The 22,106-nt window shown below is 43.6% G+C and overlaps 1 protein-coding gene across 1 annotated transcript in view; it reads left to right on the top strand.

Moving 5' to 3' along the window:
* NECAB2 (N-terminal EF-hand calcium binding protein 2) overlaps nt 1-22,106 on the top strand; it is a 161,603-nt gene that overhangs the window by 7,107 nt on the left and 132,390 nt on the right. Inside the window, exon 2 of the mRNA XM_081015873.1 lies at nt 6,357-6,381. Coding sequence (XP_080871999.1) covers nt 6,357-6,381 — 25 coding nt within the window. The remainder of the gene's footprint in view (nt 1-6,356; nt 6,382-22,106) is intronic.

Here is a 22,106-nt window from a genome sequence, read left to right as displayed (position 1 = left end):
GAAGATCTGTGCATATAATCTCTCACATTTATGTTAAATGTTAATAGAAGCACCCACCTACTTTAAACGGCCTTGGTCCAGTATACCTGAAGGAGCGTCTCCACCCCCATCGTTCTGCCCAGACACTGAGGTCCAGCGCTGAGGGCCTTCTGGAAGTTCCCTTGCTGCGAGAAGCCAAGTTACAGGGAACCAGACAGAGGGCCTTCTCGGTAGTGGCACCTGCCCTGTGGAACGCCCTCCCACCAGATGTCAAAGAGAAAAACAACTACCAGACTTTTAGAAGACATCTGAAGGCAGCCCTGTTTAGGGAAGCTGTTAATGTTTAATAGACTATTGTATTTTAAAATTCTGTTGGAAGCCCCCCAAAGTGGCTGAGGAAACCCAGCCAGATGGGCGGGGTATAAATAATATATTATTATTATTATTATTATTATTATTATTATTATTATTATTATGCAGATCTGCCCCACAGCACTGAGGGGGTGGGGGGAATTTAACCCTTTCCTCTACGGTGCTTTCTCCCACTGAAATCACACACACACACCCCAAACTGCTATTTGCCCCATTGGAGGGGCAATATGAGTGTCTAGATGTGTGTGTCTGATGGGGAAGGACAGCAGCTTCATGATAGCACATGTACTTTGCACACAGGTGGTCCCAGGCTCAATACCTGGCATCTCCAGGAAGGGCTGGGAATGTCCCCTGCCTGAAATCCAGAAGAGTTGCTGCCAGCCCGTGCAGACAGTACTGAGCTAGATGGACCAGTGGTCTGACTCAGCATACGACAGCTTCCTAACCATTTTCTTTTTTCTTTTTTAAATAAATTTATTTGGTTTTTCAGATAAAAAATTTACAGTCACATGTCCAACATACAACATAAAAACAAGATTCCAAGGAATCTTTTGGACTTCCCTTCTCCCCTTTGTGGGTCCTATTGTTAATCATTTCCTCCTGCTTCTTTTATAATAATCCAAATCTTTTATCTCTCCATTGTATCCAAAAATCACCATGAAACTACAAGTGATATTCCAGTCCTACTAACGATAGTAACTGTTTACAATGGTCTTTAAGATAAGTTATACATTTCCCCCATTCCTTATTAAAATTTTGGTCTTTCTGATTTCTGGTCCTTCCGGTCATTTTAGCCATTTTGGAATAATCCATCAACTTGATCTCTTTTAAATTGCACAACTCTGGGCAAGTTCTGTTGTGTTTTTTAATGTGTGCAGCACTTATTATTATTATTATTATTATTATTATTATTATTATTATTGTCAAATGTTTAATAATAATAATAAATAAATAAATAAATAAGAGAGAGAGAGAATTTATAGGTTGCGTTATCATCAAGGTTTGTACCTTCTCACTGTTGTTGTAGCCCACGGAAGCCATGGCCTTTCAGATGTTGTTGGATAGACTCCAACTCCCATCAGCCTCAGCCACCTTAGTCAGTGGCCAGAGATGATGGGATGGGAGATCTGGAGGGCCACACTCCATCCCTGTCCTAGCCCTGGCCCTGCCGGTGAAATCCAGTGAGTTTGCCCACATGGAACTGGGCACCACATCATTCACTCATTGCTTTTGCTTTCTGACCTTGGTGAAGTTACTTTGCTTGAGACTCTGCTGAGCAGAGCTGAGGAAGCTCCATGTTTCCCTCTGCAGAAGGGGGAGGGAAATGACTTCAGCCTGAGGGCCGCATTCTGTTGCGGAAAGCATGACATTGATAGGCTGGCCAGAGGCAAGAAATGAGTGAGGCAACAGGTACTGTACATTCTAGCTACAGAGGTTTCTACACATCCGCTCGCTCACTCCATTCAAGCACATTCTAGCCAGGCAAAAGTACTTGAGATAGGCATATCCTGGGGAGAGTCTGAGGGCCACACATGACCTGCAGGTCTGTGGCTCCCTAACCCTCCATTGCAGGAATGGTGACTGAGGGAGAGTTGTTGAGCCCTTGCTGATGAAATGCTGCTTATTTGTCTGGTCTCCAGAAGTAGCCTCCCTAGCACGCCACATTCCCTCTCTGAACAGCAAAATTAGTCCAATCAACACCAATGTGCTTTTTGCTTGGGAGGTGTTGACACCTGACAACACTGGTAGAAACTTAGATTTAGCTAACTGGTCTAAATCTGGTCTAAATCAAGATTTCCTCTTCTCCCAGGACTTTCAGAAAAGCTGCATATTTGCTCAGCTTTGCAGTTGAATTTGCTGCTGTTCTCTCCCACACGTATACATTTTTGATGTTGTTGGCCAAAAGTTCCATTTTATTATAAAGGGGTACATTTGAAATTCTCCTCGTCCAAATGCCCTCCCTGGATTTTGGAGTCCCAATTTGCTTTATCCCTTTGCAGACAGTTTGACTGAATGTGTGTGCGCGTGCGTTCGTGCATGTGTGTGTGTACAGATGCTCTGATGCACATCTACAGCATGCCTGCATGGATTAGATGTGCACAGGCCACTCTACACACTACATGACCTGGTTTCTCCTATAGCCCCTGATGGATGCAGCAATGTCTTTGGGTGCCAGTTGCTGGAAACCACTGGAGGGGAGAGTGTTCTTGTGCTCAGGTCCTGCTTATGAGTTCCCATTAGGGCATCTGGTTGGCCAGTGTGAGAACAAGATGCTAGACTAGGTCTAGCCTGATACAGCAGCAATGCTCTTTAGGCTGCCGTGAACATGGCATGTCAAGAAAAAGAACTCCCCCACTGCTGTGGTGTGAGGACATTCTCCATGGTTTCTACAAAAGCCCCACAGGATCACTGGCTAAAACACTTCATTGCTGAGGACTTGCAGTAAAGGCAGGAATACAAAATGAGAAAGAAACAGTTTATTAAGTATGAAATCTGACCCATGATGGGGAGGAAGGAAGTCTATTTAATATAATAACAATTGGATATAGATAATAAGATAACATAGGTCCAAGCACAGAAATTTGAGGACTTATGGCTATATGTTTATCAGTTATTGTGTATTTTCTTTTTAGTTTGTTTAGATTTTCTTTTTAGTTTATTTGTATTTGTAGTTTTTTAAGTGTGGTGTGCATGTGTTGTAGTAATAATCCAATAAAAAGCATGGTAAAAAAACAACAGTTCACTGCTGCAAACATTGCAAATAATGTAGACTGGAGCAAGAACTAAAGGAAATTTGCAATTATGGGTTGCAAATGTTTAGCCCTACTCAGGGTAGACTCACTGAAAATTATGAACATCGCTAACTTAGGTCCATTAACTTCTGTGGGTCTACAAACTTAGTTGGATGTGATCCCATGTCAATATTTGGGTGATGGTGGTTTAATTTTCCTTCATTGGTTTTTCATGTAAACACTACACAGTCAAAACCCTCCCCCACATATGGGTGCAGGAGAGCAGCATTTCAGATCCCAGTGTCCATTCAATGGATGTCAGTGTTCATCTGAAATTCCTCCAGTTCTGGATTCTTTTCCTTCCTTGATGTTACTCCAAACTGCTTCCCTGTATGACCACTTGTGCAATCCATTAGTTCCTACATTGAGTCACTGTAATTACAGTGACTGTCTAGCATTTAGGGTCAAAATGCAAGGATGGCCAGCTAATTCAAGGATATGTTTACATTCTTGCATAACCTTTTTGGTAGTATGGTGTTAAAGTACCATTCAACTCTTAGACTGCAGTTTCAAAACTGTATGCATTTTAGCTTGTTAATGGCATGGTGAAGTACTGTATAATTTTATTTGTATTGCGTTTATTAGTGTTGGGCTCCTGCTGGGAGCATGAGAGGGATAAAAATAAAGATATAAACAGTGGAGGACTAGGACCCTGTATGACAGCCTTCACCAACCTGCTGATCTCCAGCTGTTTTGCAATACGACTCCCATCAGCCCCAGCCAGCAACTGATGGGAGTTGCAGTCCCAAACAGTGGGAGGGCACAGGGATGGAGAAGGCTGCTGTAACCACGAGCACAGTATTTACTTCAATGAAACTCTCTAGTTTTCCCTCCTCTGTTGCACATTCCATTCAATCCATCTTTCATGCAGGAAACTAGCCTTTCAGATGTGAAATTAAATTATATCTCAACACAAAACTTTATAATTCAGCTATGATTTGTAAAGCTTAGCCATGGGCTGCCCTTTCAGCAATGGACTTTCAATGGTGGATCTGCTGAAATGTGGCGTTTTATCAGTTTTCTCTCTTTTCCTTTGAAACTGACTTCACCCGGATTTGAGCATCAGTTGGAGTCTATTTCTTTGTTGAGAGACTGAAATCAAATCAAATTGACTTATCCATGCCTGTGATAGTATTGCTCAAGCAATATTTTTTTGAATCAAACATTTTCCAGTTCAATCCATTCCTAGAACCATTTTTATTACCGAACCATTGTTACCTTTGAATGCTTTGAGTTGTGACCTAGAAAATAGAGAATGTTGTTCTCTGGCTGAATAAAACCTTTTCTTTTCTTCTTCTTTTACAACACCCTTTTGTTCACTTCCTGGAAATAACAGCAGCTTTGTTTTGTATATGTTTAATGAAGTTTCTTCTTTGGAAGAGAATGAGTTCAGTAGAGAAAGAATTCTACTGCTGTGCCGTAGAAGCATGTGACTTGCCATATGCAATTTTTGTAACCACCTAAGTCCCTCATGGTGTCTTGATGGCTTTATATTGGACTGCGCAAAATTTTCCCAGGGACAGTGGGACATAAGAGTCATTAAAACTAATTACGGCAGAGCTGCGGAAACCTTTTCACCATGGGGCTGCATTCCTGTTACCTCCGTATGGCACACCAGTTTCTACACACAAACTCCTCTTCACCCAGGGAAGCAAGAGGTATTGTCAGGGTTCAGGAACATATTGCAGCCAGGCAAAGTGACTCAGTGTGTGAAGCTCAGTATTGTCTACACTGACAGACAGCAGCTCCCCCAGATTTCAGGCAGGGAATCATTCCCAGCCCTAACAAGAGATCCCAGGGATTGAACCTGGCCCCTTCTGCATGCAAAACGGATGCTCTACCACTGAGCCAAGGCTCAGAGAGTCAGATGAGTGAGCAGTGGCAAGAGTGGTGAGGAGGAAATGCCAAGCACATTCAAGGAGGGAGTCCACTAAGAGCATATTGCTCAAGCCCCAAAGAACCTGGAGTCAGCACTGCATCACCATGATGACTGCTCCTTCCCCTGTGTCTGGCCATTCCCTGAAATGTACCAAGCGGCACCAACTCATGTTGAGTTCTTTCCTGTTGAATGTCTGCCTGCTGTATAGATGCCAAGGACACCGAACCTTTGTTGCGGGGAGGTGGTTGGGAAACACAGTCACTGTACAGGTATGCTGTTGGGTTTTCTTTTCTTAAAAAAAAATAAAAGGTAACCTAAGCTTTAATTGTCAAATTGCACCAACCACTTTTCAAATCTCTCCTCCAGGTTTTGCTGCACTCGCCTCCCTTCTTTCTCCTCCCTGATTTGCAGCAAGATGTCTTCTGTTGTTATGTATTCCCCCTCTTCTCTCTGCTGCTTTTGCTTTGATCTAAATTTATCTCCTTCCCACGCAGAGTGAGCCGACGTCTCTTTCTTTACTACTGTACATTAATTATACAAGCAGTGCAAGATCATGGAAATCTGCTTGCTGACAACCTCTTTTTATGCCAGAATATCAAATATCATTCCACTGTATTTCGTTGGCGATACTGCCCTTGCTTCCTGCCTTAAGGTTCTCTCTCCCCTGGGCTCAGACCTGTATTCTTATGTAAGGCTACTTCTCCCTTGCTTGCACTCTTGCTCTGTGAATGTGTTTTCCAACAAATTTGGGATGCAATGTATGTGACAGAACCCCTCTGGTGCAATTAGTTTATATTTGCTACAACTTTTGAGTTCTCCCTGATCGCTCATTGCCCCTCATTTGCTTCTGCAATGCTCTGGAATGTCTGCAGTGCACCTGCTAAAAGAGCCACAAAGGCACATTGAAGGACAAATATGCCACTTAGAGCCTCAAGCTGGGATATTTTCACACAAATAAATGTACTCACATGTAGGTGCAGCAGCACACCTTATAGGAGAGGAGGCTGGGGACACCATGCCCAGTAACTGCCTTTTACTGTGTGAACCAGGGGAAATATACCTAGGTCCAGTTGCTGACAAATAGCAGCTGGCAGGGGGCAGAGAGAGGGGGGGACAGAGAGTTTTTATTGGGAATTTGCTGCAAGCTCCATACCTATCTGGATTGCCTGTAATATTCCCCCACTCCCTGCAGAAGTTTAAAGTAACCACGGAACAAGACCTGCACATCTGTCTCTGTGTGATTCTTTCTCTAAGTGAAAGATATATATTTGTGTTTGATTTGTAACAGCCAAGCAATTACAAAATAGTAAAACTGTGCCTTTCTTTGATTCTAGATCTTCAGACGAGCTGACAAAAATGGTAAGTCGTCTTACTGATGAGTGTGGGTGTGTGCTTGTATTCATTTGCTTGTAAAATTAAATGATATATGTCTTTTACAGGGGATTGCAGGGATTGAACCTGGAGCCTTCTGTGTGAAAAACATGTGTTCTCTCACTGTGCTAAGGACCTTCCCCTGTGGCAGGCTTGGTGGAAAAGTTTTGCTAATGCAATTCACATCTATGTGGTATTTATACATTTGCACATCTATGTTCCACACAGCTGTGCAAATGTACAAATCTTCTTCCCATATGAGTCCACTGGATTTCACAGGAGTTACCTGCTCTGTGTTACCTCCTGGGGAGAGGATGCAAATGAAGTTCCCATTACACAACTATGCTGCTGCAGGTCAGCAGGTGCTCCTTATACACCCTGGTGGGAGAAAGACTGAAATGTCCTTTGCAGCTACAGCTAAAACCCAAACTTTGCATCAGTGATAGTCAGCTACTATCACAGCCACAATTCCTTTCTTTGAAAAACTTGGGCCTAATTATTCTGGGTCCTTGTTAAACATACAAAGGCAATGCTATGGCAGATGGAACTCAGAATGGTTGACCTTGAGGAAGACAACATTCCATCTAAACATTTTGTTATATCCAATGAAATCACGCAACAACTTCCAGTTGTGCAACAGAACTTCCCCACTAGAACCCCTAAAATCTGCCTTGGAAGTTCCCCCAACTCTCTGAAGCAGGTTTTGGAGTGCAAGGGGCGGGGAGTGGGATGGAAAGTTCCTTTGCACAAGCAGAAGTCATTCTACTCATGGATTGACTTCATTAGGTCCCACCCGAGCTCTCTGTCATCCTGGACTATTTTAGGAGTTACCACTGTTCAGTACATAATCAGTGCTGACCAGAGGTGTGGAAGACCAGGCCCATGGTGCCAAATGCAGCCCTCCAAGCCTTATCTATCTAGTCCTCCGTACCCTCCCAAGCCACGCCCCTTTCTCCAGGCCATACCCCTCCCTGGTCCTCCTTCATACTGTGGCTGGATTGGGTCCTTGAACTCTGACAATGTCTCTTGACTGGATGGAGGGTAGAGGGAGTGCATGAGTGTATGCAGAAACTAGCCTACTGGAGAAAGGTAAACATTTACATTAATGGTCCCACCCACTTTTTGCCTCTGTCATCACCAACTGTTGGCATTTAGCCTTTGGAAAGCCACCCAGGAAGGAAGGGGGCTGAGAAAAGTCTCCAGGTACAGACAGTACTGAGCTAGATGGACCAATAGTCTAACTCTGTACATGGCAGCTTCCAGGGGGAACCAGGCTTGAAGGCTTTAATAGTGCCACTGTATTCTGCTCTGGTCAGACCTCACCTGGAGTACTGTGTCCAGTTCTGGGCACCACAGTTCAAGAAGGACACTGACAAACTGGAACGTGTCCAGAGGAGGGCAACCAAAATGGTCAAAGGCCTGGAAACAATGCCTTATGAGGAACGGCTAAGGGAGCTGGGCATGTTTAGCCTGGAGAAGAGGAGGTTAAGGGGTGATATGATAGCCATGTTCAAATATATAAAAGGATGTCACATAGAGGAGGGAGAAAGGTTGTTTTCTGCTGCTCCAGAGAAGCGGACACGGAGCAATGGATCCAAACTACAAGAAAGAAGATTCCACCTAAACATTAGGAAGAGCTTCCTGACAGTAAGAGCTGTTCGACAGTGGAATTTGCTGCCAAGGAGTGTGGTGGAGTCTCCTTCTTTGGAGGTCTTTAAGCAGAGGCTTGACAACCATATGTCAGGAGTGCTCTGATGGTGTTTCCTGCTTGGCAGGGGGTTGGACTCGATGGCCCTTGTGGTCTCTTCCAACTCTATGATTCTATGATTCTATTCTATGATTCTAGGTAGCAGTTGAAGTTCCTTGAAAAGAATGGAAGGAGCATACAGGATAGGTGATTCTGCACTACTTGCAAATCCATCTCGAGATTTTGAAACACTGTTCAACCCCCACACACGGTCACCTGGAGGAATAAATTGCAATTAATATATCCTCTCCTATCCATTAAAACCCATCCCACAAAATTGGCAGTGGAAGAGAGGCAGAGATTAGAGGAGATGCGTGAAGGAGGATGCCTGCATGTACCAAGCTGTTGAATCAGCCCTTGAGTTGCTATGTAGCAGCCCAGCTTGCTACTGATGGTTCAAAGGAGAGTTTTCAGAGGTACAGATGATAAAAGGAGTCATTACATCAGCTTTCCACAACTTGGTGAACTTAAGATGTTTTGGACTACAACTCCCATCAGTCCCAACCAGCCAGCTGGGACTGATGGGAGTTTTAGTCCAAAATATCTGGAGCTTGCCAGGCTGATGAAGGCTGCCTTATATAAAGAAGGAAACTTTCCCTCACTCCCTCACATTTAAAAATAAATCGCAGCTGTGTGTTTTATGGTTATATAATTGGAGAGTTGTATATTTTCTTCCACAAAATGTCTTCAGCTGCATGTAGATGTTCTTTTTATGGGGGCAGAAGGTTCTGTCTTTTGTCTGTGCTAAATTGGAAGCCGAACTCTGAAAAGCTCTGCCCACTTGAAAACTTCCATTTCCCCCACGAAGACTACAATAGCACCTATTCATTAGGTATCTGACACACACGGGCATGCTGTGTAGGTTACTGGTGCACAACCAATCTGTTTTGAAGACAGCATCTCCCCTCTAGGTCAAGATTGGAGAATCTCCAGCCTGTGAGTTAACTGTCCAGCCTGTGAGTCAACTGGGCTGCTATGGATCTCACTTTGGCCCATCAGGCTGTTCCTGACAAACCATATCCACCTGCCCCAGACCTGACGTATATATGGCATCAAGTGTGAGCAGTAGTGTAGTAGCAAATTCAGAAGTACAGGGTCCCTTCATGATAGTCACAGCCATACCTGCTCACAACCCTGCCCCCTTCGAAGCTTATACAATAATCTTATAATTATACAATATTAATTTGGGATGCATTGCAACAATCAATGAAGGTCACCATGTGCTGCCTTTCAGCTCAATCTACTATTTTCTGTGCATGTACCTGGGCAAATGATTTGGAGTATTCCAAGATCTTCTGTTGATTTGAAGAAGTTGTGTTTTCTTGAAGTTCCACTGTGCATAATAGAACTCACACACAATTCTCTTGACACTGAAGCACCTTGTGTTTTCAGTGTTCCTAAATGCTTAGCTTTGGAGCATACAAAGCAACTCTCCCTTGGTGTTCTTCTTGCGTGATTTCCCCAGGGTGATCCTAGGAGCCAATCCTTGGTGATTGACATACTTCCTTTCACTCTGACTGCATCTAATCAGCACAAAGGATGAGCAGACTTCTCAGCGGCTAAAAAGCTCTCATTTCATGCTGATTGGGCAGCTCTAGATGCTGGAGACAGAGACCTTGCTGCAAAAATAGTAATGGGTCTTTGACCCCCTCTACCCATGACCACTACACCTCTAGCTTCAGGACAGGTACTGATGTAGTGAACTTCCAGTCCTTCATTTGCTGGAGCAAGGTGCACTCTCACTGCCCATCAGCTGAGTCTGATCAACTGATGGGCAGTGCCAGCATGCCTTGTCCCAGGAGCAGGAAATGATTTCAGTGCAAACCCCTTTCTGAACACCCCCTCCATTTTAGCAGGCTTTCAATGCAAATTTCTTTATGATCCTGGAACAAGCCCCTGTGAAGGCACCCTGGGAGCACAGCTTCAAAGAGGCTCATCATCTGATGTCATTGTGAAATTGGTTGATTGACAGGTGGGTGACCACTCACTGCAGTCTAAGCTCAGACTATAATTCTCCAACTGCCAACGGGGTGTAGCTAGCAGACACCCTGTATTCATTTTCATTAAAGTGTCTTCACAAATCCTTGACCTGGAATCTTTGAAAGAAATTGCAAATGGTTTGGCAGTTGATCAACTGGAGTGGACAGGTTCTTTGTGTTACAACTATTGGTGTCTGCCACTTGTACATGCAGCACAAACTACTAGTATATCACAGTCCTCAATGATGGAGACAGTCTTTGTGTAAGATGATGATGGAACAGTTGCTGTGTTCTGAGTTGCTGTGTTAAGAAGAATGTTGTGCAAGCAGGAACCACACAGTTTTCCCACTGAGGAGTACCTGAGAGTTATTGCTTTCTAAGGAAAGCCTTAGCTTTATTAGACTCCTATTCTACAACATACTTATCCTGACTTTTGAAGGGCACAATCGTTGCTCTAATGTTGTTGACATGCAGTGATGCTTTGTCTTTTCCATGCAGTTGTAACTAGTGACCTGTAAAATATAATTCCAGCTGACAAATTATGGCTGCATGTTAACAAGTAAGAAGGCAAAGTGTTAAAACACAGCCAGCCTCTTAAAAGGCTTTGCATGTTGTGCTCGTCAGACTTGTGGGGGTGAAATAAAGTTAAAACTGGAGTGAGGGAAAAGCAAGTTCTATGCAGTGAGCCATTACTTAATAGACTCTGTATGCAGCTGCTAGGCACTTTGAATTAAAATGGGTTTGCAAAGTCAAGCTTGCATATATGGATTTAGTGCATCCATCCCTGAATGTCTCTTGCATGGATTACTTAAGAGTCGTAGTAGAGAGGATATATTGGATTTGTTGAGTTGACCATTAAGGATGATCCACTGAGTGAGTTGGTAGCAGAGTAGTCATGGAACTGAATTCTGTTGTCCTACTGATGCCATTTCATTTTGGGCAAATTGCTTAAGCCCAGTGTGCATTTCTGTCTGTTAAACATCAGTGATGGGTACACACAGCCAGACAGTTTGGATAATGAGCATTTCACACAACAAAGCAAAACGCCTGTTAATATTTCCTCAGCTTTTAGCTGATTGCTAACCAGCCAGAACATCTGTTGTGAAAAACTGAATTGTCATAATATTAGGGAGACAAGGTGTTGGCACTTTCAATCCTGTTGTGGAATCTGTAGATGTATGTCAGTGAGGTGCTAGGAAATTTTTGTTTCCAACTGAGCTGTGCACTAGAAAATATGAGAGAGAGGGGATGGGGAGGGAGGGAGATGGGAAGATGTGACTGAATGTTATCAAAACTCGCATTTCCTGGCTTAGAAAGTCAAACATTGCTTGCTTGCTTGTATCCTTGCATCAAAAGAGAACCTAGTGGAACTTTTCTTTTGCTTCAGAGAGCCATTGCTCTCAGCCTTTGCCCCCCTTCTCCCTTCCAACAATCCACTTCCTTATCCTTCTTTCTACTTGAGCATTGGTAAGCTAGAAGAGGAGAGGTAAATCTCTTCATCCACCTACCAGCACCTGACTATTAGGACTGTATGTCAGGGACTTTGGAAAATGTAATTTCCCTTGTTCTGCTAAATGTCTGGGAAAATCACAGTTCCCAGTACTCCTGGCATCTGGTTCACAGCTCTAGCAGTGAACCAGGCATTGGAAGGGGATAAATTTCTCTCCCTCCTTTCAGGTACTCTACAGTTGCCTCTGTGTTCTTGACATACGTATGATTACATACTAGAGCTTCAAGGTCTTGCTTAGTAGGACTGTGCCAGACAAATCCCAGATCCTGAACTGAATCCAGGTCAAACTGAGAGTTGCCTGTAGTGGGTCGTCCCTAATGGGCTCAAATCCGCCAATAATGATTGGGGATTGTCAAAAACGAGGTGGTTGGGTGACTGCATGTTGAATTGGGAGTTTAAACCCTGAATAAACACTCAGTTGTTGATGAGGAGAGGGAGGGAAGAAGACAGAAGCAGAGACTCTTGTTTGTCTCCCCACCACCGCCACTTACTGACCACATGTTTATTTGGGGTTTAAACACCTAATTCAATATCTGGTGCAGGGAGAGGAAGAAGGAGTCACAGGCCAGAGTCTCTGTCTGCTTGTCCTCCTTGTCCTCATGCCAATCACATGTTTAAACGGGTTTAAAACCCTAATTAAATAGTTAGGGTTGCACAAGTTTCAGTTTAGGGACTGGATTCTCTCATGTCGGTTCCAGGTTGTCCTGGGTCAGAACCTGCTGGATCCAAGGTGCTGAATTGGGCACCAAACTGGAGCATGCACTGCCAAAATATTTAGGACACTGAAGGGTACAATCAGTGTGATTTTTGTTTTCATTTTACTGCTCTCCCCACTAGCTCCCACATCAGCTGCTTTTGAGATACCCCTTGTTTTCAAAAGTGGTTTGCCATGTGGGAATAGGGCTATTATCCAGGAACATATCCAGAAATGCTCTCTGTGTGGGGCCCCATAAATTCTGCTGGGGCGTATAAAACATAGCACACACTGACTGGGACACACCTCTCCATTTTCTTTTTGTGGTTGTGTGTACATGCTTTGTTTCTTAGGCTCATATTTAGAAGCCTACACAGAGTGGCAGAGAACCACAGAGTGGGAGAAGAGGGTGATATTCAAACTTCATACCTTTTTTATCAATATGACGGTTTGTTTATGTATCCCACTGTTTGAGTGATAGACTACCTACCTGCTCAGTGACTAACAGGGTGCACATCTCTTTCTATTGCTGACACTGCTACGGGTAGGGATGGAATAATCTATCAATTTCAGTTTCTCATTTTTCCAATCTTAAGTTCAGTTCTCCACATTTCTGCATCTGTTTTTGAACTATTTATTTATGTATTTATAGCCCTCATTAAAATTTGTCTGCATTCTTCTGCAAATTTCTCCAAATGCATACACTTTTTTGTATGCAGCTTTCATTACTATGCTATTTTTGCAAGCAATTTTTCCTAATATAAAGCATTTGGTATGTTATTTTCCCAAATACATGCATTTTTATGTGCAATTTACTTTACTGCATGCATTTTTGTACTCATTACTTGACTGGATGATTGCATTGCAAAATTCTGAGTGGTGCAGATTGAGAAGAATGCCTGTGTTTCGGTTCACGTGTTGTTTTGAAAGTGCCAAATAAATAGGTTATTCTTTAAATGCAGACTGAACTGAATTTCTTCCCTGTCCCAATCTTTAGCCAACTCCAAAGAGCTCAGGTTTTATGCGGTAGGGTTTTTTGTGTGTGTGTTTTTTGGCAAAGCCTTTTATATTCTAAATGGAATTCTGTGTCCACTTTGACTCCTGCTGTGTTATGTTAAGGAGGGAGAATTAAATCTGTTCACCTGCTTTTCATCTCTGGACTTGCACAATCTGTCATTTGCTCTTTGCTTGGAAGATCGGTTCTGTCTGTGCCACCATCTCCAATGCATTCTTTTTTGTCTCTGGCCAGCTGTCACCCCCTCTTGTGATGGCATCTGCCATGAATAGCCTGAGTGACAGTCTTTCCCATTCTTTACCCTTTCCCCCCAAAATGAAATAATCTCTGTATCTCAGCTTTAAGAAACTAACTGAACATGCATTTAACAGAATACTGCACTGAAGTACTCAGCTCAGCTAAATTTTGCAAGTTTCAGGAGTGGGGCAAAACACCTCAAAGATTGAACTAAGCTTCTTCTTTTTTAAAAGGCGGGGGGGTAAGGGTTTTCCACAGGTGGTCTTACCTTCACTTATTTATTTATTTATTTATTTATTATCTCCCCCTTTCTTTAACAGCAGTAGCAATGACAAAAACCTTGCTTTATCATTATGTATCATTCTGGCATTCTTGGGGGATGAGAGATAGGTACCCCCATTGTTGCAAGGGATTGCTCTGAAAAATAATGGGCTAGTCCATACTTCTGCTTGTCCCATGCTTAGAAAGCATAGGTCCTAGTGGTTTTCCACTTGACCTATGCTTTCTTGGCACAGGTCTAAGCAATCTTCCCTTTGCCCCCTCCTTTCCCAGGGAATATCCACTCTTTAGTGCTAACTAGGAGCAAACGTCTATCCAGTGAAATCCTGAATTGCCATTTGCTCCGATTGAGCACTAAAGAGCAGTTTTCCCAAGGAAAAGCAGCAGGCCGAGAGGAAGGGTGAATGAGCCCTCAGAGGAGGCCCACTGAAATTAATGGATCTAATGTAGCCATGTTCATTCATTTCAATGGGTCTGCTATGAGTGACATAGTTGAATGCCGCACTTTGCTCTCTACCCACCTGTCTTGGCTGAGTCTAAATCCACAGAGCAAAACTGGAACCAAACTGTTCTTCCCCACTAGTCAGCTGTTTTAGTGTCTCAAATACTGACAGGGCTTCAACCCCATTTACAGTAATCAGGACAGTAAATGCTAATCCAGCTGGTGTCATTGGATACGATTTGCAGCTCCACCCTAACCTATAATACAATAGGGCTCATGGTGACTTCACGTGGTTGCAGCCCTATCCGGGGATGGAGAAGCTCAGGATGTAGCCCATTGGCTGGGTCGTGTTCCCCACTCCCATATTAAAACATCACATTCCCTAGTATAGCATGTTACTCAAAGGCTACAGCCCAGTCCAACACATACCTCCTTTGGAAAGCACCACTATGTTCAGTGTTGGAAGACTGCAATGCATTGAATGCTGCAATGCAAATCTCAACCCAAAATACAGAGAGAAAACATGAATACATTCAAAAACATACATTTTATTTGCGCAATATTTTTGAAAATATTGATGATTAAGGTGGAAATGGGGCCGCATAGAATTATCAGCGAAGACGTGCATAAGTGACATGGAAAAGAAACTTTTCAGCAACAAAGGAATAAAACCCACAGAGCTAAATGAGCGTTAATTAATTTCCATTTATGAATCACTTCCTCTAAAATATCTCAAAGTGGTTGAACAATAAAACAATAAAAAAAAAGCAATTACATACATAAGACAATTTCAGATTCAATACAGATACAGACGGGTATAAAAGTTCAGCCTCAAGGCAGCTCCTGGGTTTAGTTAAGTCCCACAACATCTTAGGGGTGTTGATCTTGTTGCAAACAAGTTAAGGATATTGTGACCATAGTGACCTACTGCTCTGGTGCCTTCCCTCGTGTTCCAGTGTGCACTGTCAGAAGAACAAGACTTTAAAATATATTCCAAAACAGACTTCCGGGTTGGCGCCATCGCCGAATGGCGGACTCCCTCCGAGCTCCGGAGGGAGCCTGCTCGGCAGGGGCTGGGTCCTACCGCACCGGCGATGCGGGGACCCTTAAAAACCACGGCCACGGGGGCCGTGGACATGGAGACTCGGCTGGCACCGCTAGCGCCCTCCCGACTCGTGAAGGAGCCTTTTTAAAGGCTACGGATCGGGTGCCGGGGAGAAGCGTGGTGCTTTGAGTCCTCTGCTATCCCTGCCGAGCGAAGCCGCATGCCATCCGGCGGAGAGCGCTGACTTCTTCCATTGAAAATTCGGACTTCTTAACAACAGCCCGTGAGTAATTTGGAAACCGGGTTCAAAAGGAGAAAAAAAGAATTTTTTTTCGGATTGGACACGAGCGGGGGGGGATCCAAAAAGGAAGTCAGTCCCCCTCCCTACTGTAAACCTTCCAAAACAAGGATGGGGAAACCAAGGTCCAAAAAGATTTGTATTGCTGATAAAAACTAAGAATTCCACGATGGGGAACTACAAGAACTGTGCTGGAGGAAGAATTGAGGGAGAAGGGAAACGTAACCCCCCCCCCCCCTGGGAACCGGGGTGATTGAAGAGAGAGCCTGGTGAAAAGAGTCGGAGATTTTGACAGCTGTCAAAGTAGCTGTCAAAGTCGGAAAGCAGAGAGGATTTTATTATGAGAACTTTGCTGGTTAAATTTGTTACAATTTGCTATAACCCGTTAAAACTTGGATACAAAATGGCGAAAACATGGATAACAATCGGACTTTTGGACTAGAGAAAACAAAGCTACAACAATCCCCCTAGAGGAATTTCGGGACATTACAAAGATGGTCGTAAGTGGAAAAATACCATTGGAATTTTACAGGACTGGTTATCTTCTGGGAAAGCTGCAAAACGGAAATAATATTTTGTCTACAGGGTGTTCAGCTAAAGGAGACAATAGAATTTTCTATTGAAGAAAGGAAGGGACTGAACGCAAGTTTTTGTTCCTGAATAACAATAATCCCTGTAGAGTTACTAAACTTCTGAATTAGAACGTTTCAGCAGCGGAACAAGAGGAAATTGGACTACAACTTGGAAAGAACAATGGGGGGAGTTTTATTAAAGATTTGAAGTTAAATGTCTTAAAAAATAATTATAAAAAGAAAAAGCCAGCAAGGAGTTGGGGGAAATAGGTGATTTATGGACTTTAAGAATTCCAGGCAGATAACATGGTTTGGTGGTCAGGGGGAAATTAAACCGGGGACAGGGGGGGGGAGAACTAAAATCCAAAGGCTTGTCAACTTTTTTTTCTGAATTGGCTCTTTCTCATCTATTATACTTTTTATTTCTTATTTCTTATATTTCTATTGTGTGGGGTGTCTTTATCATTAAAAAAAGGGAAATTGTGGAATGAAAATGGGGTGGGCCCTGGGGAGAGAACTTTTGTCTTTTATTAGGGGTATTGATGAGTGTATAAATTTTAAATTCGAATAATGGTCTAAACAAATTAAGTTTCAATTAGAACTGAGAGCTTGTGGAGCCAACAATATGAAAGGGGAATATGGTAGGGGTGGGGGAAGGGGGGAGTCCCGGAAAGTGGATGTATGAAAATAAGGCTTTGAATGTACTTTAATCTTTACTTTCTGTATTTTTGAAAATCTTAATAAATATTATTTAAAAAAAAAATAAAATAAAATATATTCCAAAACAGAGAGAGCACTTGATTATTTTTTCCTTTGGAAGTGAAACATCTGGATCAGAGTTGGTCATGCAAGGCCAATGTGGCATCATTTGCCATGGGCTGCCAGCTGAATAGGTAATAGAATGATAGTGGTGTTTATAATTCATAAACTCATTTCCTGCAAGGGATTGGACAGATGCCCCCAAATCAAATTCTGCTTCTGACATTAAGATATTAAAAATGCACATAGTTAAACTGGGAAAGAATGATTTATTTATCTTTAGTTCCATTCATAGTGCAATGGGGACTGTAAGAGAAGGTTTTTGAGATGGGCAACCTCCAAGGATCCGAAAGCATGTAGCCTGTCTCTCAAGAGAACACTTTAATGCATTGATGATCCTGTCTGTGAATCATGAGACTTGAAAGAGATAATAAAATGTGTGTCATAGCCTCTTCCCCCTCCTTGCAAACATAGTGTTATGAGTTTGGAGAATGGGGCAGCCTGGATGAAACCCTGGTTCCCCTTCCAGACTTGGGATCCTGTATCTGTGAGTGGAGACTGTATCAGAAGCAGCTTGCCAAACCAGTTCCTTTGTCAACATAATAGGCTTTGGCTGGCTCATTATGTACCAGTGTGCAGCAGCTAGGGATCACTAGGAATGGAAAATAAAACTGCCAGTATCATAATGTCATTATGCAAGGGAGCAGGTGGCACTGTGGTCTAAACCACTGAGACTCTTGGGCTTGCTGATCGGAAGGTCGGTGGTTTGAATCCGTGCGACAGGGTGAGCTCCCCTTGCTCTGTCCCAGCTCCTGCCCACCTAGCAGTTCAAAAGCACACCAGTGCAAGTAGATAAATAGGTACTGCTGCAGCGGGAAGGTAAACGGCGTTTCTGTGCACTTTGGCTTCCATCGCGGTCCTCCATGCGTCAGTGGCTGTTTAGTCATGCTGGTCACATGACTTGGAAAGCTGTCTGTAGACAAATTCTAGCTCCCTTGGCCTGAAAAGCGAAATGAGCACCACACCCCATAGTCGCCTTTGACTGGACTTAACCATCCAGGGGTCCTTTATCTTTTTCCTTTACCTGCCATTATACAAATCTATCATGTGACTACATTTGGAATACCGTGACCAGTACTGTTCACCTCACCTAAAAAAGGATATTGTAGAGTTGGGAAAGGTTCAGAAAAAGGCAGCATTTTGGGATCAAGCATGTGGTGATGGAGCAACTTCCCTGTGAAGAAAAGGTTGCTGTGTTTGGGACTTTTTAGAGAAAAGGCAAATGAGAAGGGACATGATAGAAGTTTATAAAATTATGCATGACGTGGCGAAAGTGGATAGAGAAACTGGTTTCTCCCCCTCATAACAGTGGAACTTATGGGCATCCAAGGCTGGAAGATTCAGGACAGATAAAACAAAGTACTTCTTCATGGGGCGCATAGTTAAAGTGTAGAACTCCAAATCAGAAGGCAGTGATGGCCACCAACCAGGATGGCTTAAAAAGAGGATCAGACAAATTCAAGCCATGATGGCTATGCAGCAGCATAGCTAGTTGCTCGGGTAGGGCAGCTGAGGTGGTGGGCAGACGCAAGCCCCGCGTTGCTCGAAAAAGCAACATGGAGCTTGCAGGCAGTCCGCCTGCCACCTCCCCCTCAGGAGAGACGTGTGGCTCAGGCATGCTACAGGCCCAGTGGCGTGACACCCAGTTCCCCCCGCCCCACCTAGCTATGCCTCTGGATTAAGCAGATTCACGGAGGAGAGGGCTGTCAAAGGCTACTAGCCATAAAGGCTGTGCTCTGCCTGCAAAGTTGGAGGCAGCAATGCTTCTGCTTTCTGGAAATCACCCAAGTGCTCCTGCAGTGGCGTAGGAAGGTGGGTGTGGGAGTTATTTTTTCAAAAACACATACTTTTGCCATTCTGTCACCCACCTCAGTGGTGACACCCATGGCGGCCCGCACCCACCGCACCCCCCCTTCCTACACCCCTGTGGCCATGCTCTGCCTCCGTAGCTCGAGGCAGAAAAGATTCTGAATATCAGCTGCTGGAAGCCACAAGAGGGGGTCCCACAGGCATTTGGTTGGCCACTGAGAAGAGGATGGGTCATTGATCTGATTCAGCAGGCTCTTCTCCTGTTCTTTTGTGCAAGCTCATAATCCCACCCAGGAAGGAGAGGCAGATGTCAGGTGGGAGGGAGGAAGAGGAGGAGGGAAAGGCCTCAGAGAAGAGTAAAGGTTTCTACCAGGCTGGCTGTGTCTTCTTAGGGAAAGGTGGGGTTGGTGGATGCCTTCAGATAATAAGCAGATTTCTATCCAACCTCTCCTCCTTGCCATGCAACCCCTGCCCCTCCCTCCTTGGCCGAGGCCCTGCCCCATGAAGCAGCACCGGACATGATTGAATTTTCCACTCAACACTTGTTGATCAGATGATCCAATCATGCAGGGTGCTCCTTTGCAAGCACCTTCCTTGTGCCTTCTCAACAGAAGCAACATAATATAAGTTGCATGAGTCACATTACGCTATGTTGTTGTTTACTTGTTTAGTCGAGTCGGACTCTTCGTGACCCTATGGACCAGAGCACGCCAGGCACTCCTGTCTTCCACTGCCTCCCGCAGTTTGGTCAAACTCATGTTGGTAGCTTCAAGAACACTGTCCAACCATCTTGTCCTCTGTCGTCCCCTTCTCCTTGTGCCCTCCATCTTTCCCAACATCAGGGTCTTCTCCAGGGAGTTTTCTCTTCTCATGAGGTAGCCAAAGTACTGGAGTCTCAGCTTTAGGATCTGTCCTTCCAGTGAGCACTCAGGGCTGATTTCCTTAAGAATGGATAGGTTTGATCTTCTTGCAGTCCATGGGACTCTCAAGAGTCTCTTCCAGCACCATAATTCAAAAGCATCAATTCTTCGGCGATCAGCCTTCTTTATGGTCCAGCTCTCACTTCCATACATCCCTACTGGGAAAACCTTACGCTATAGTACTAACCATATTTAGTTTTGCTAATCAGTATTACTATCTAAAGGTTGTTGTGTGCTTCTGCCTCTTTCATATCCTTGTCCCATCCACTTTCCCCATTTTCTTATACCTTCCTACTTACAGCTCTCATCTGCTGTCTATCATTCTACTTGATCACCAGAAAGGAAAATCATCCTCAGAGAGTCTAGCATATCCAAGTTTAAAAATAAACCAGCAGGCACTAGTGTCTAATTACATATCTAATTTTATAGACGTACGTTCAGAATATGGCATGGTTAGAATTTAAGGATATTAATTTTTCATTAGATCTGTCATTAAGTAGACTTTTCCTGGAAGCAGCTACATTTTAAAATATGTGCCCATTTGCAAGGACCTAACATTTCAGAATGAAAACTGGAATATGGATCCATGAGCAAGATTGCGGGCCAGATCACAAGCTCACCTAGCCATCCTGGAAGCAGAAGAGCCATATGGACAGGAACCTTAGCCAATCATGTCTGTAAGCCAGCTTTTGCATCTTGGTCTCATATATACCCATTTTAGTTAGAAGCAGAATAGCTACTACAGCTCCCTCCAACAGTATCTGCATTTCATTTTAACACACTGGTCTTGTTGATGGCAACTCTCTGTACAAAATTCAGAAACATCACAAGAAACAAGAGACAATTCCTTATACATTGTTGTTTGGAAGCAAGATTCAGGGAGAAATTGTGGATGAGGGGAATTTCAGAAGCATTCCTAGCTGGAATCTGAATTTTAAAAATACATCCATAACTACTCCCTACTAAGGGCTCGTCCACTCTTCTTAGAAAGCATGGGTCCAAGAGGTTTTGCCGTTATCCTGCCACTTTCCCCTAGAAAACCTGCTCTTTAGCTCAAAATTGGAACAAACAGCAATCCACAGAAAATTCCATTGCAATTTGTTCTGATTCAGCACTAAAGCATAACTTTTCCCCTGGGAAAGCACCAGGGCAAACGGAAGGGTGGGTGAGCCCTAAGTCCTCTTCTGCTTGGCATTTCAAGTTTTATTTCTTCTCAGGGTTTTCTACATCTTACTGTAGCTAAGCAAATCAACAGTTAAGAAATAATTTTTTCACAATTATTCCTGCTTTAGTGGGGGAAAACAACTTGAGAATTGCCCACACAAGTAGAGTAACACTGGTGAATCATCCTTCATCTATACCATGAAATCTGGAAAACTTTTTTATGATGAAGGCAGAAAAGGACATCAAGTTGTTAGGCAACGAAACCATATCCGCTTCCAACTCCTTGCCTTTTAGTCACTAGGAAAATGGCAGAGGTGCTCTCCTCTGATATTTAAGGAACAGATTTTGGCATGCATTCAAATCTTTACGGAGTTTCATAAGAATCAGAAAGAAAAATACCAACATGCTTTGCTGCACAAACGAGTCTGAGCCCCTTGAAAGTAAAGCAAAGCATTCCATGGGCTGTTAAGTCAACCCTGTTTGCACAGGACCTCTGCTTGGGGGCACAAAACAAGCAAAATGGTTCTGTCTAGTTTGAGGAAGGGGTGCGAGGAGCAGGCTTGTGGAGAAGCTTAACTTTCAAGACTGGGTTTAGGTTGGACTTTCTAACCACCAGCTATGCCTACCATCAGTGTCAAAAGCAGTGATCCTTTGAATACCAGTTGCTGGGAATCAAATAGGCAGAGTGCTATGGCTCATAGGACCTGCTTATGAGCTTCCCATAAACATCTGGTCAGCCACTGTGGATAGAGAAAACTTTGCTCTGGTCCAGCAGCGCTCTTCTTACATTCTTCTTTCCCTATGTTGTAACTCTCTACATCCCACAAGTCTATGATTCCTTACAATTACCTAACCTCCTGCTAGAGCTGAAATGAGTTAACCAGACGCCCAGATTTACCTCCACAGAATTTGATGGCAAACATCATCTAAACTGAGTGAATGTACTATGATTATTCAGTCAACAGCTTATCTTCAGCATCTGTTTTTGACAGCGAGGCACCATTTCTGAGCGTATCGGAAGTGTAGCTGTGGATATACATAGCTCAGTATTTGAGAGCATCAGGCATCAGCATTTGATAGCTGTTTCATAAAACGAAACCCTCCAAAAAGTAGTTTAAAATATATTTGCAGAGGGGGCTGGTAGTGGTAGTGAGGCATTGGCCCACCAACCTCAGTCTGTCTT

This window comes from Podarcis pityusensis, assembly GCF_964106645.2.
Source record: "Podarcis pityusensis genome assembly, chromosome: 8".
In the NCBI taxonomy this organism is placed as follows: domain Eukaryota; kingdom Metazoa; phylum Chordata; class Lepidosauria; order Squamata; family Lacertidae; genus Podarcis; species Podarcis pityusensis.
Note: the sequence above shows the minus strand (reverse complement) of the source record. Positions and strands in the feature narration are given on the sequence as shown.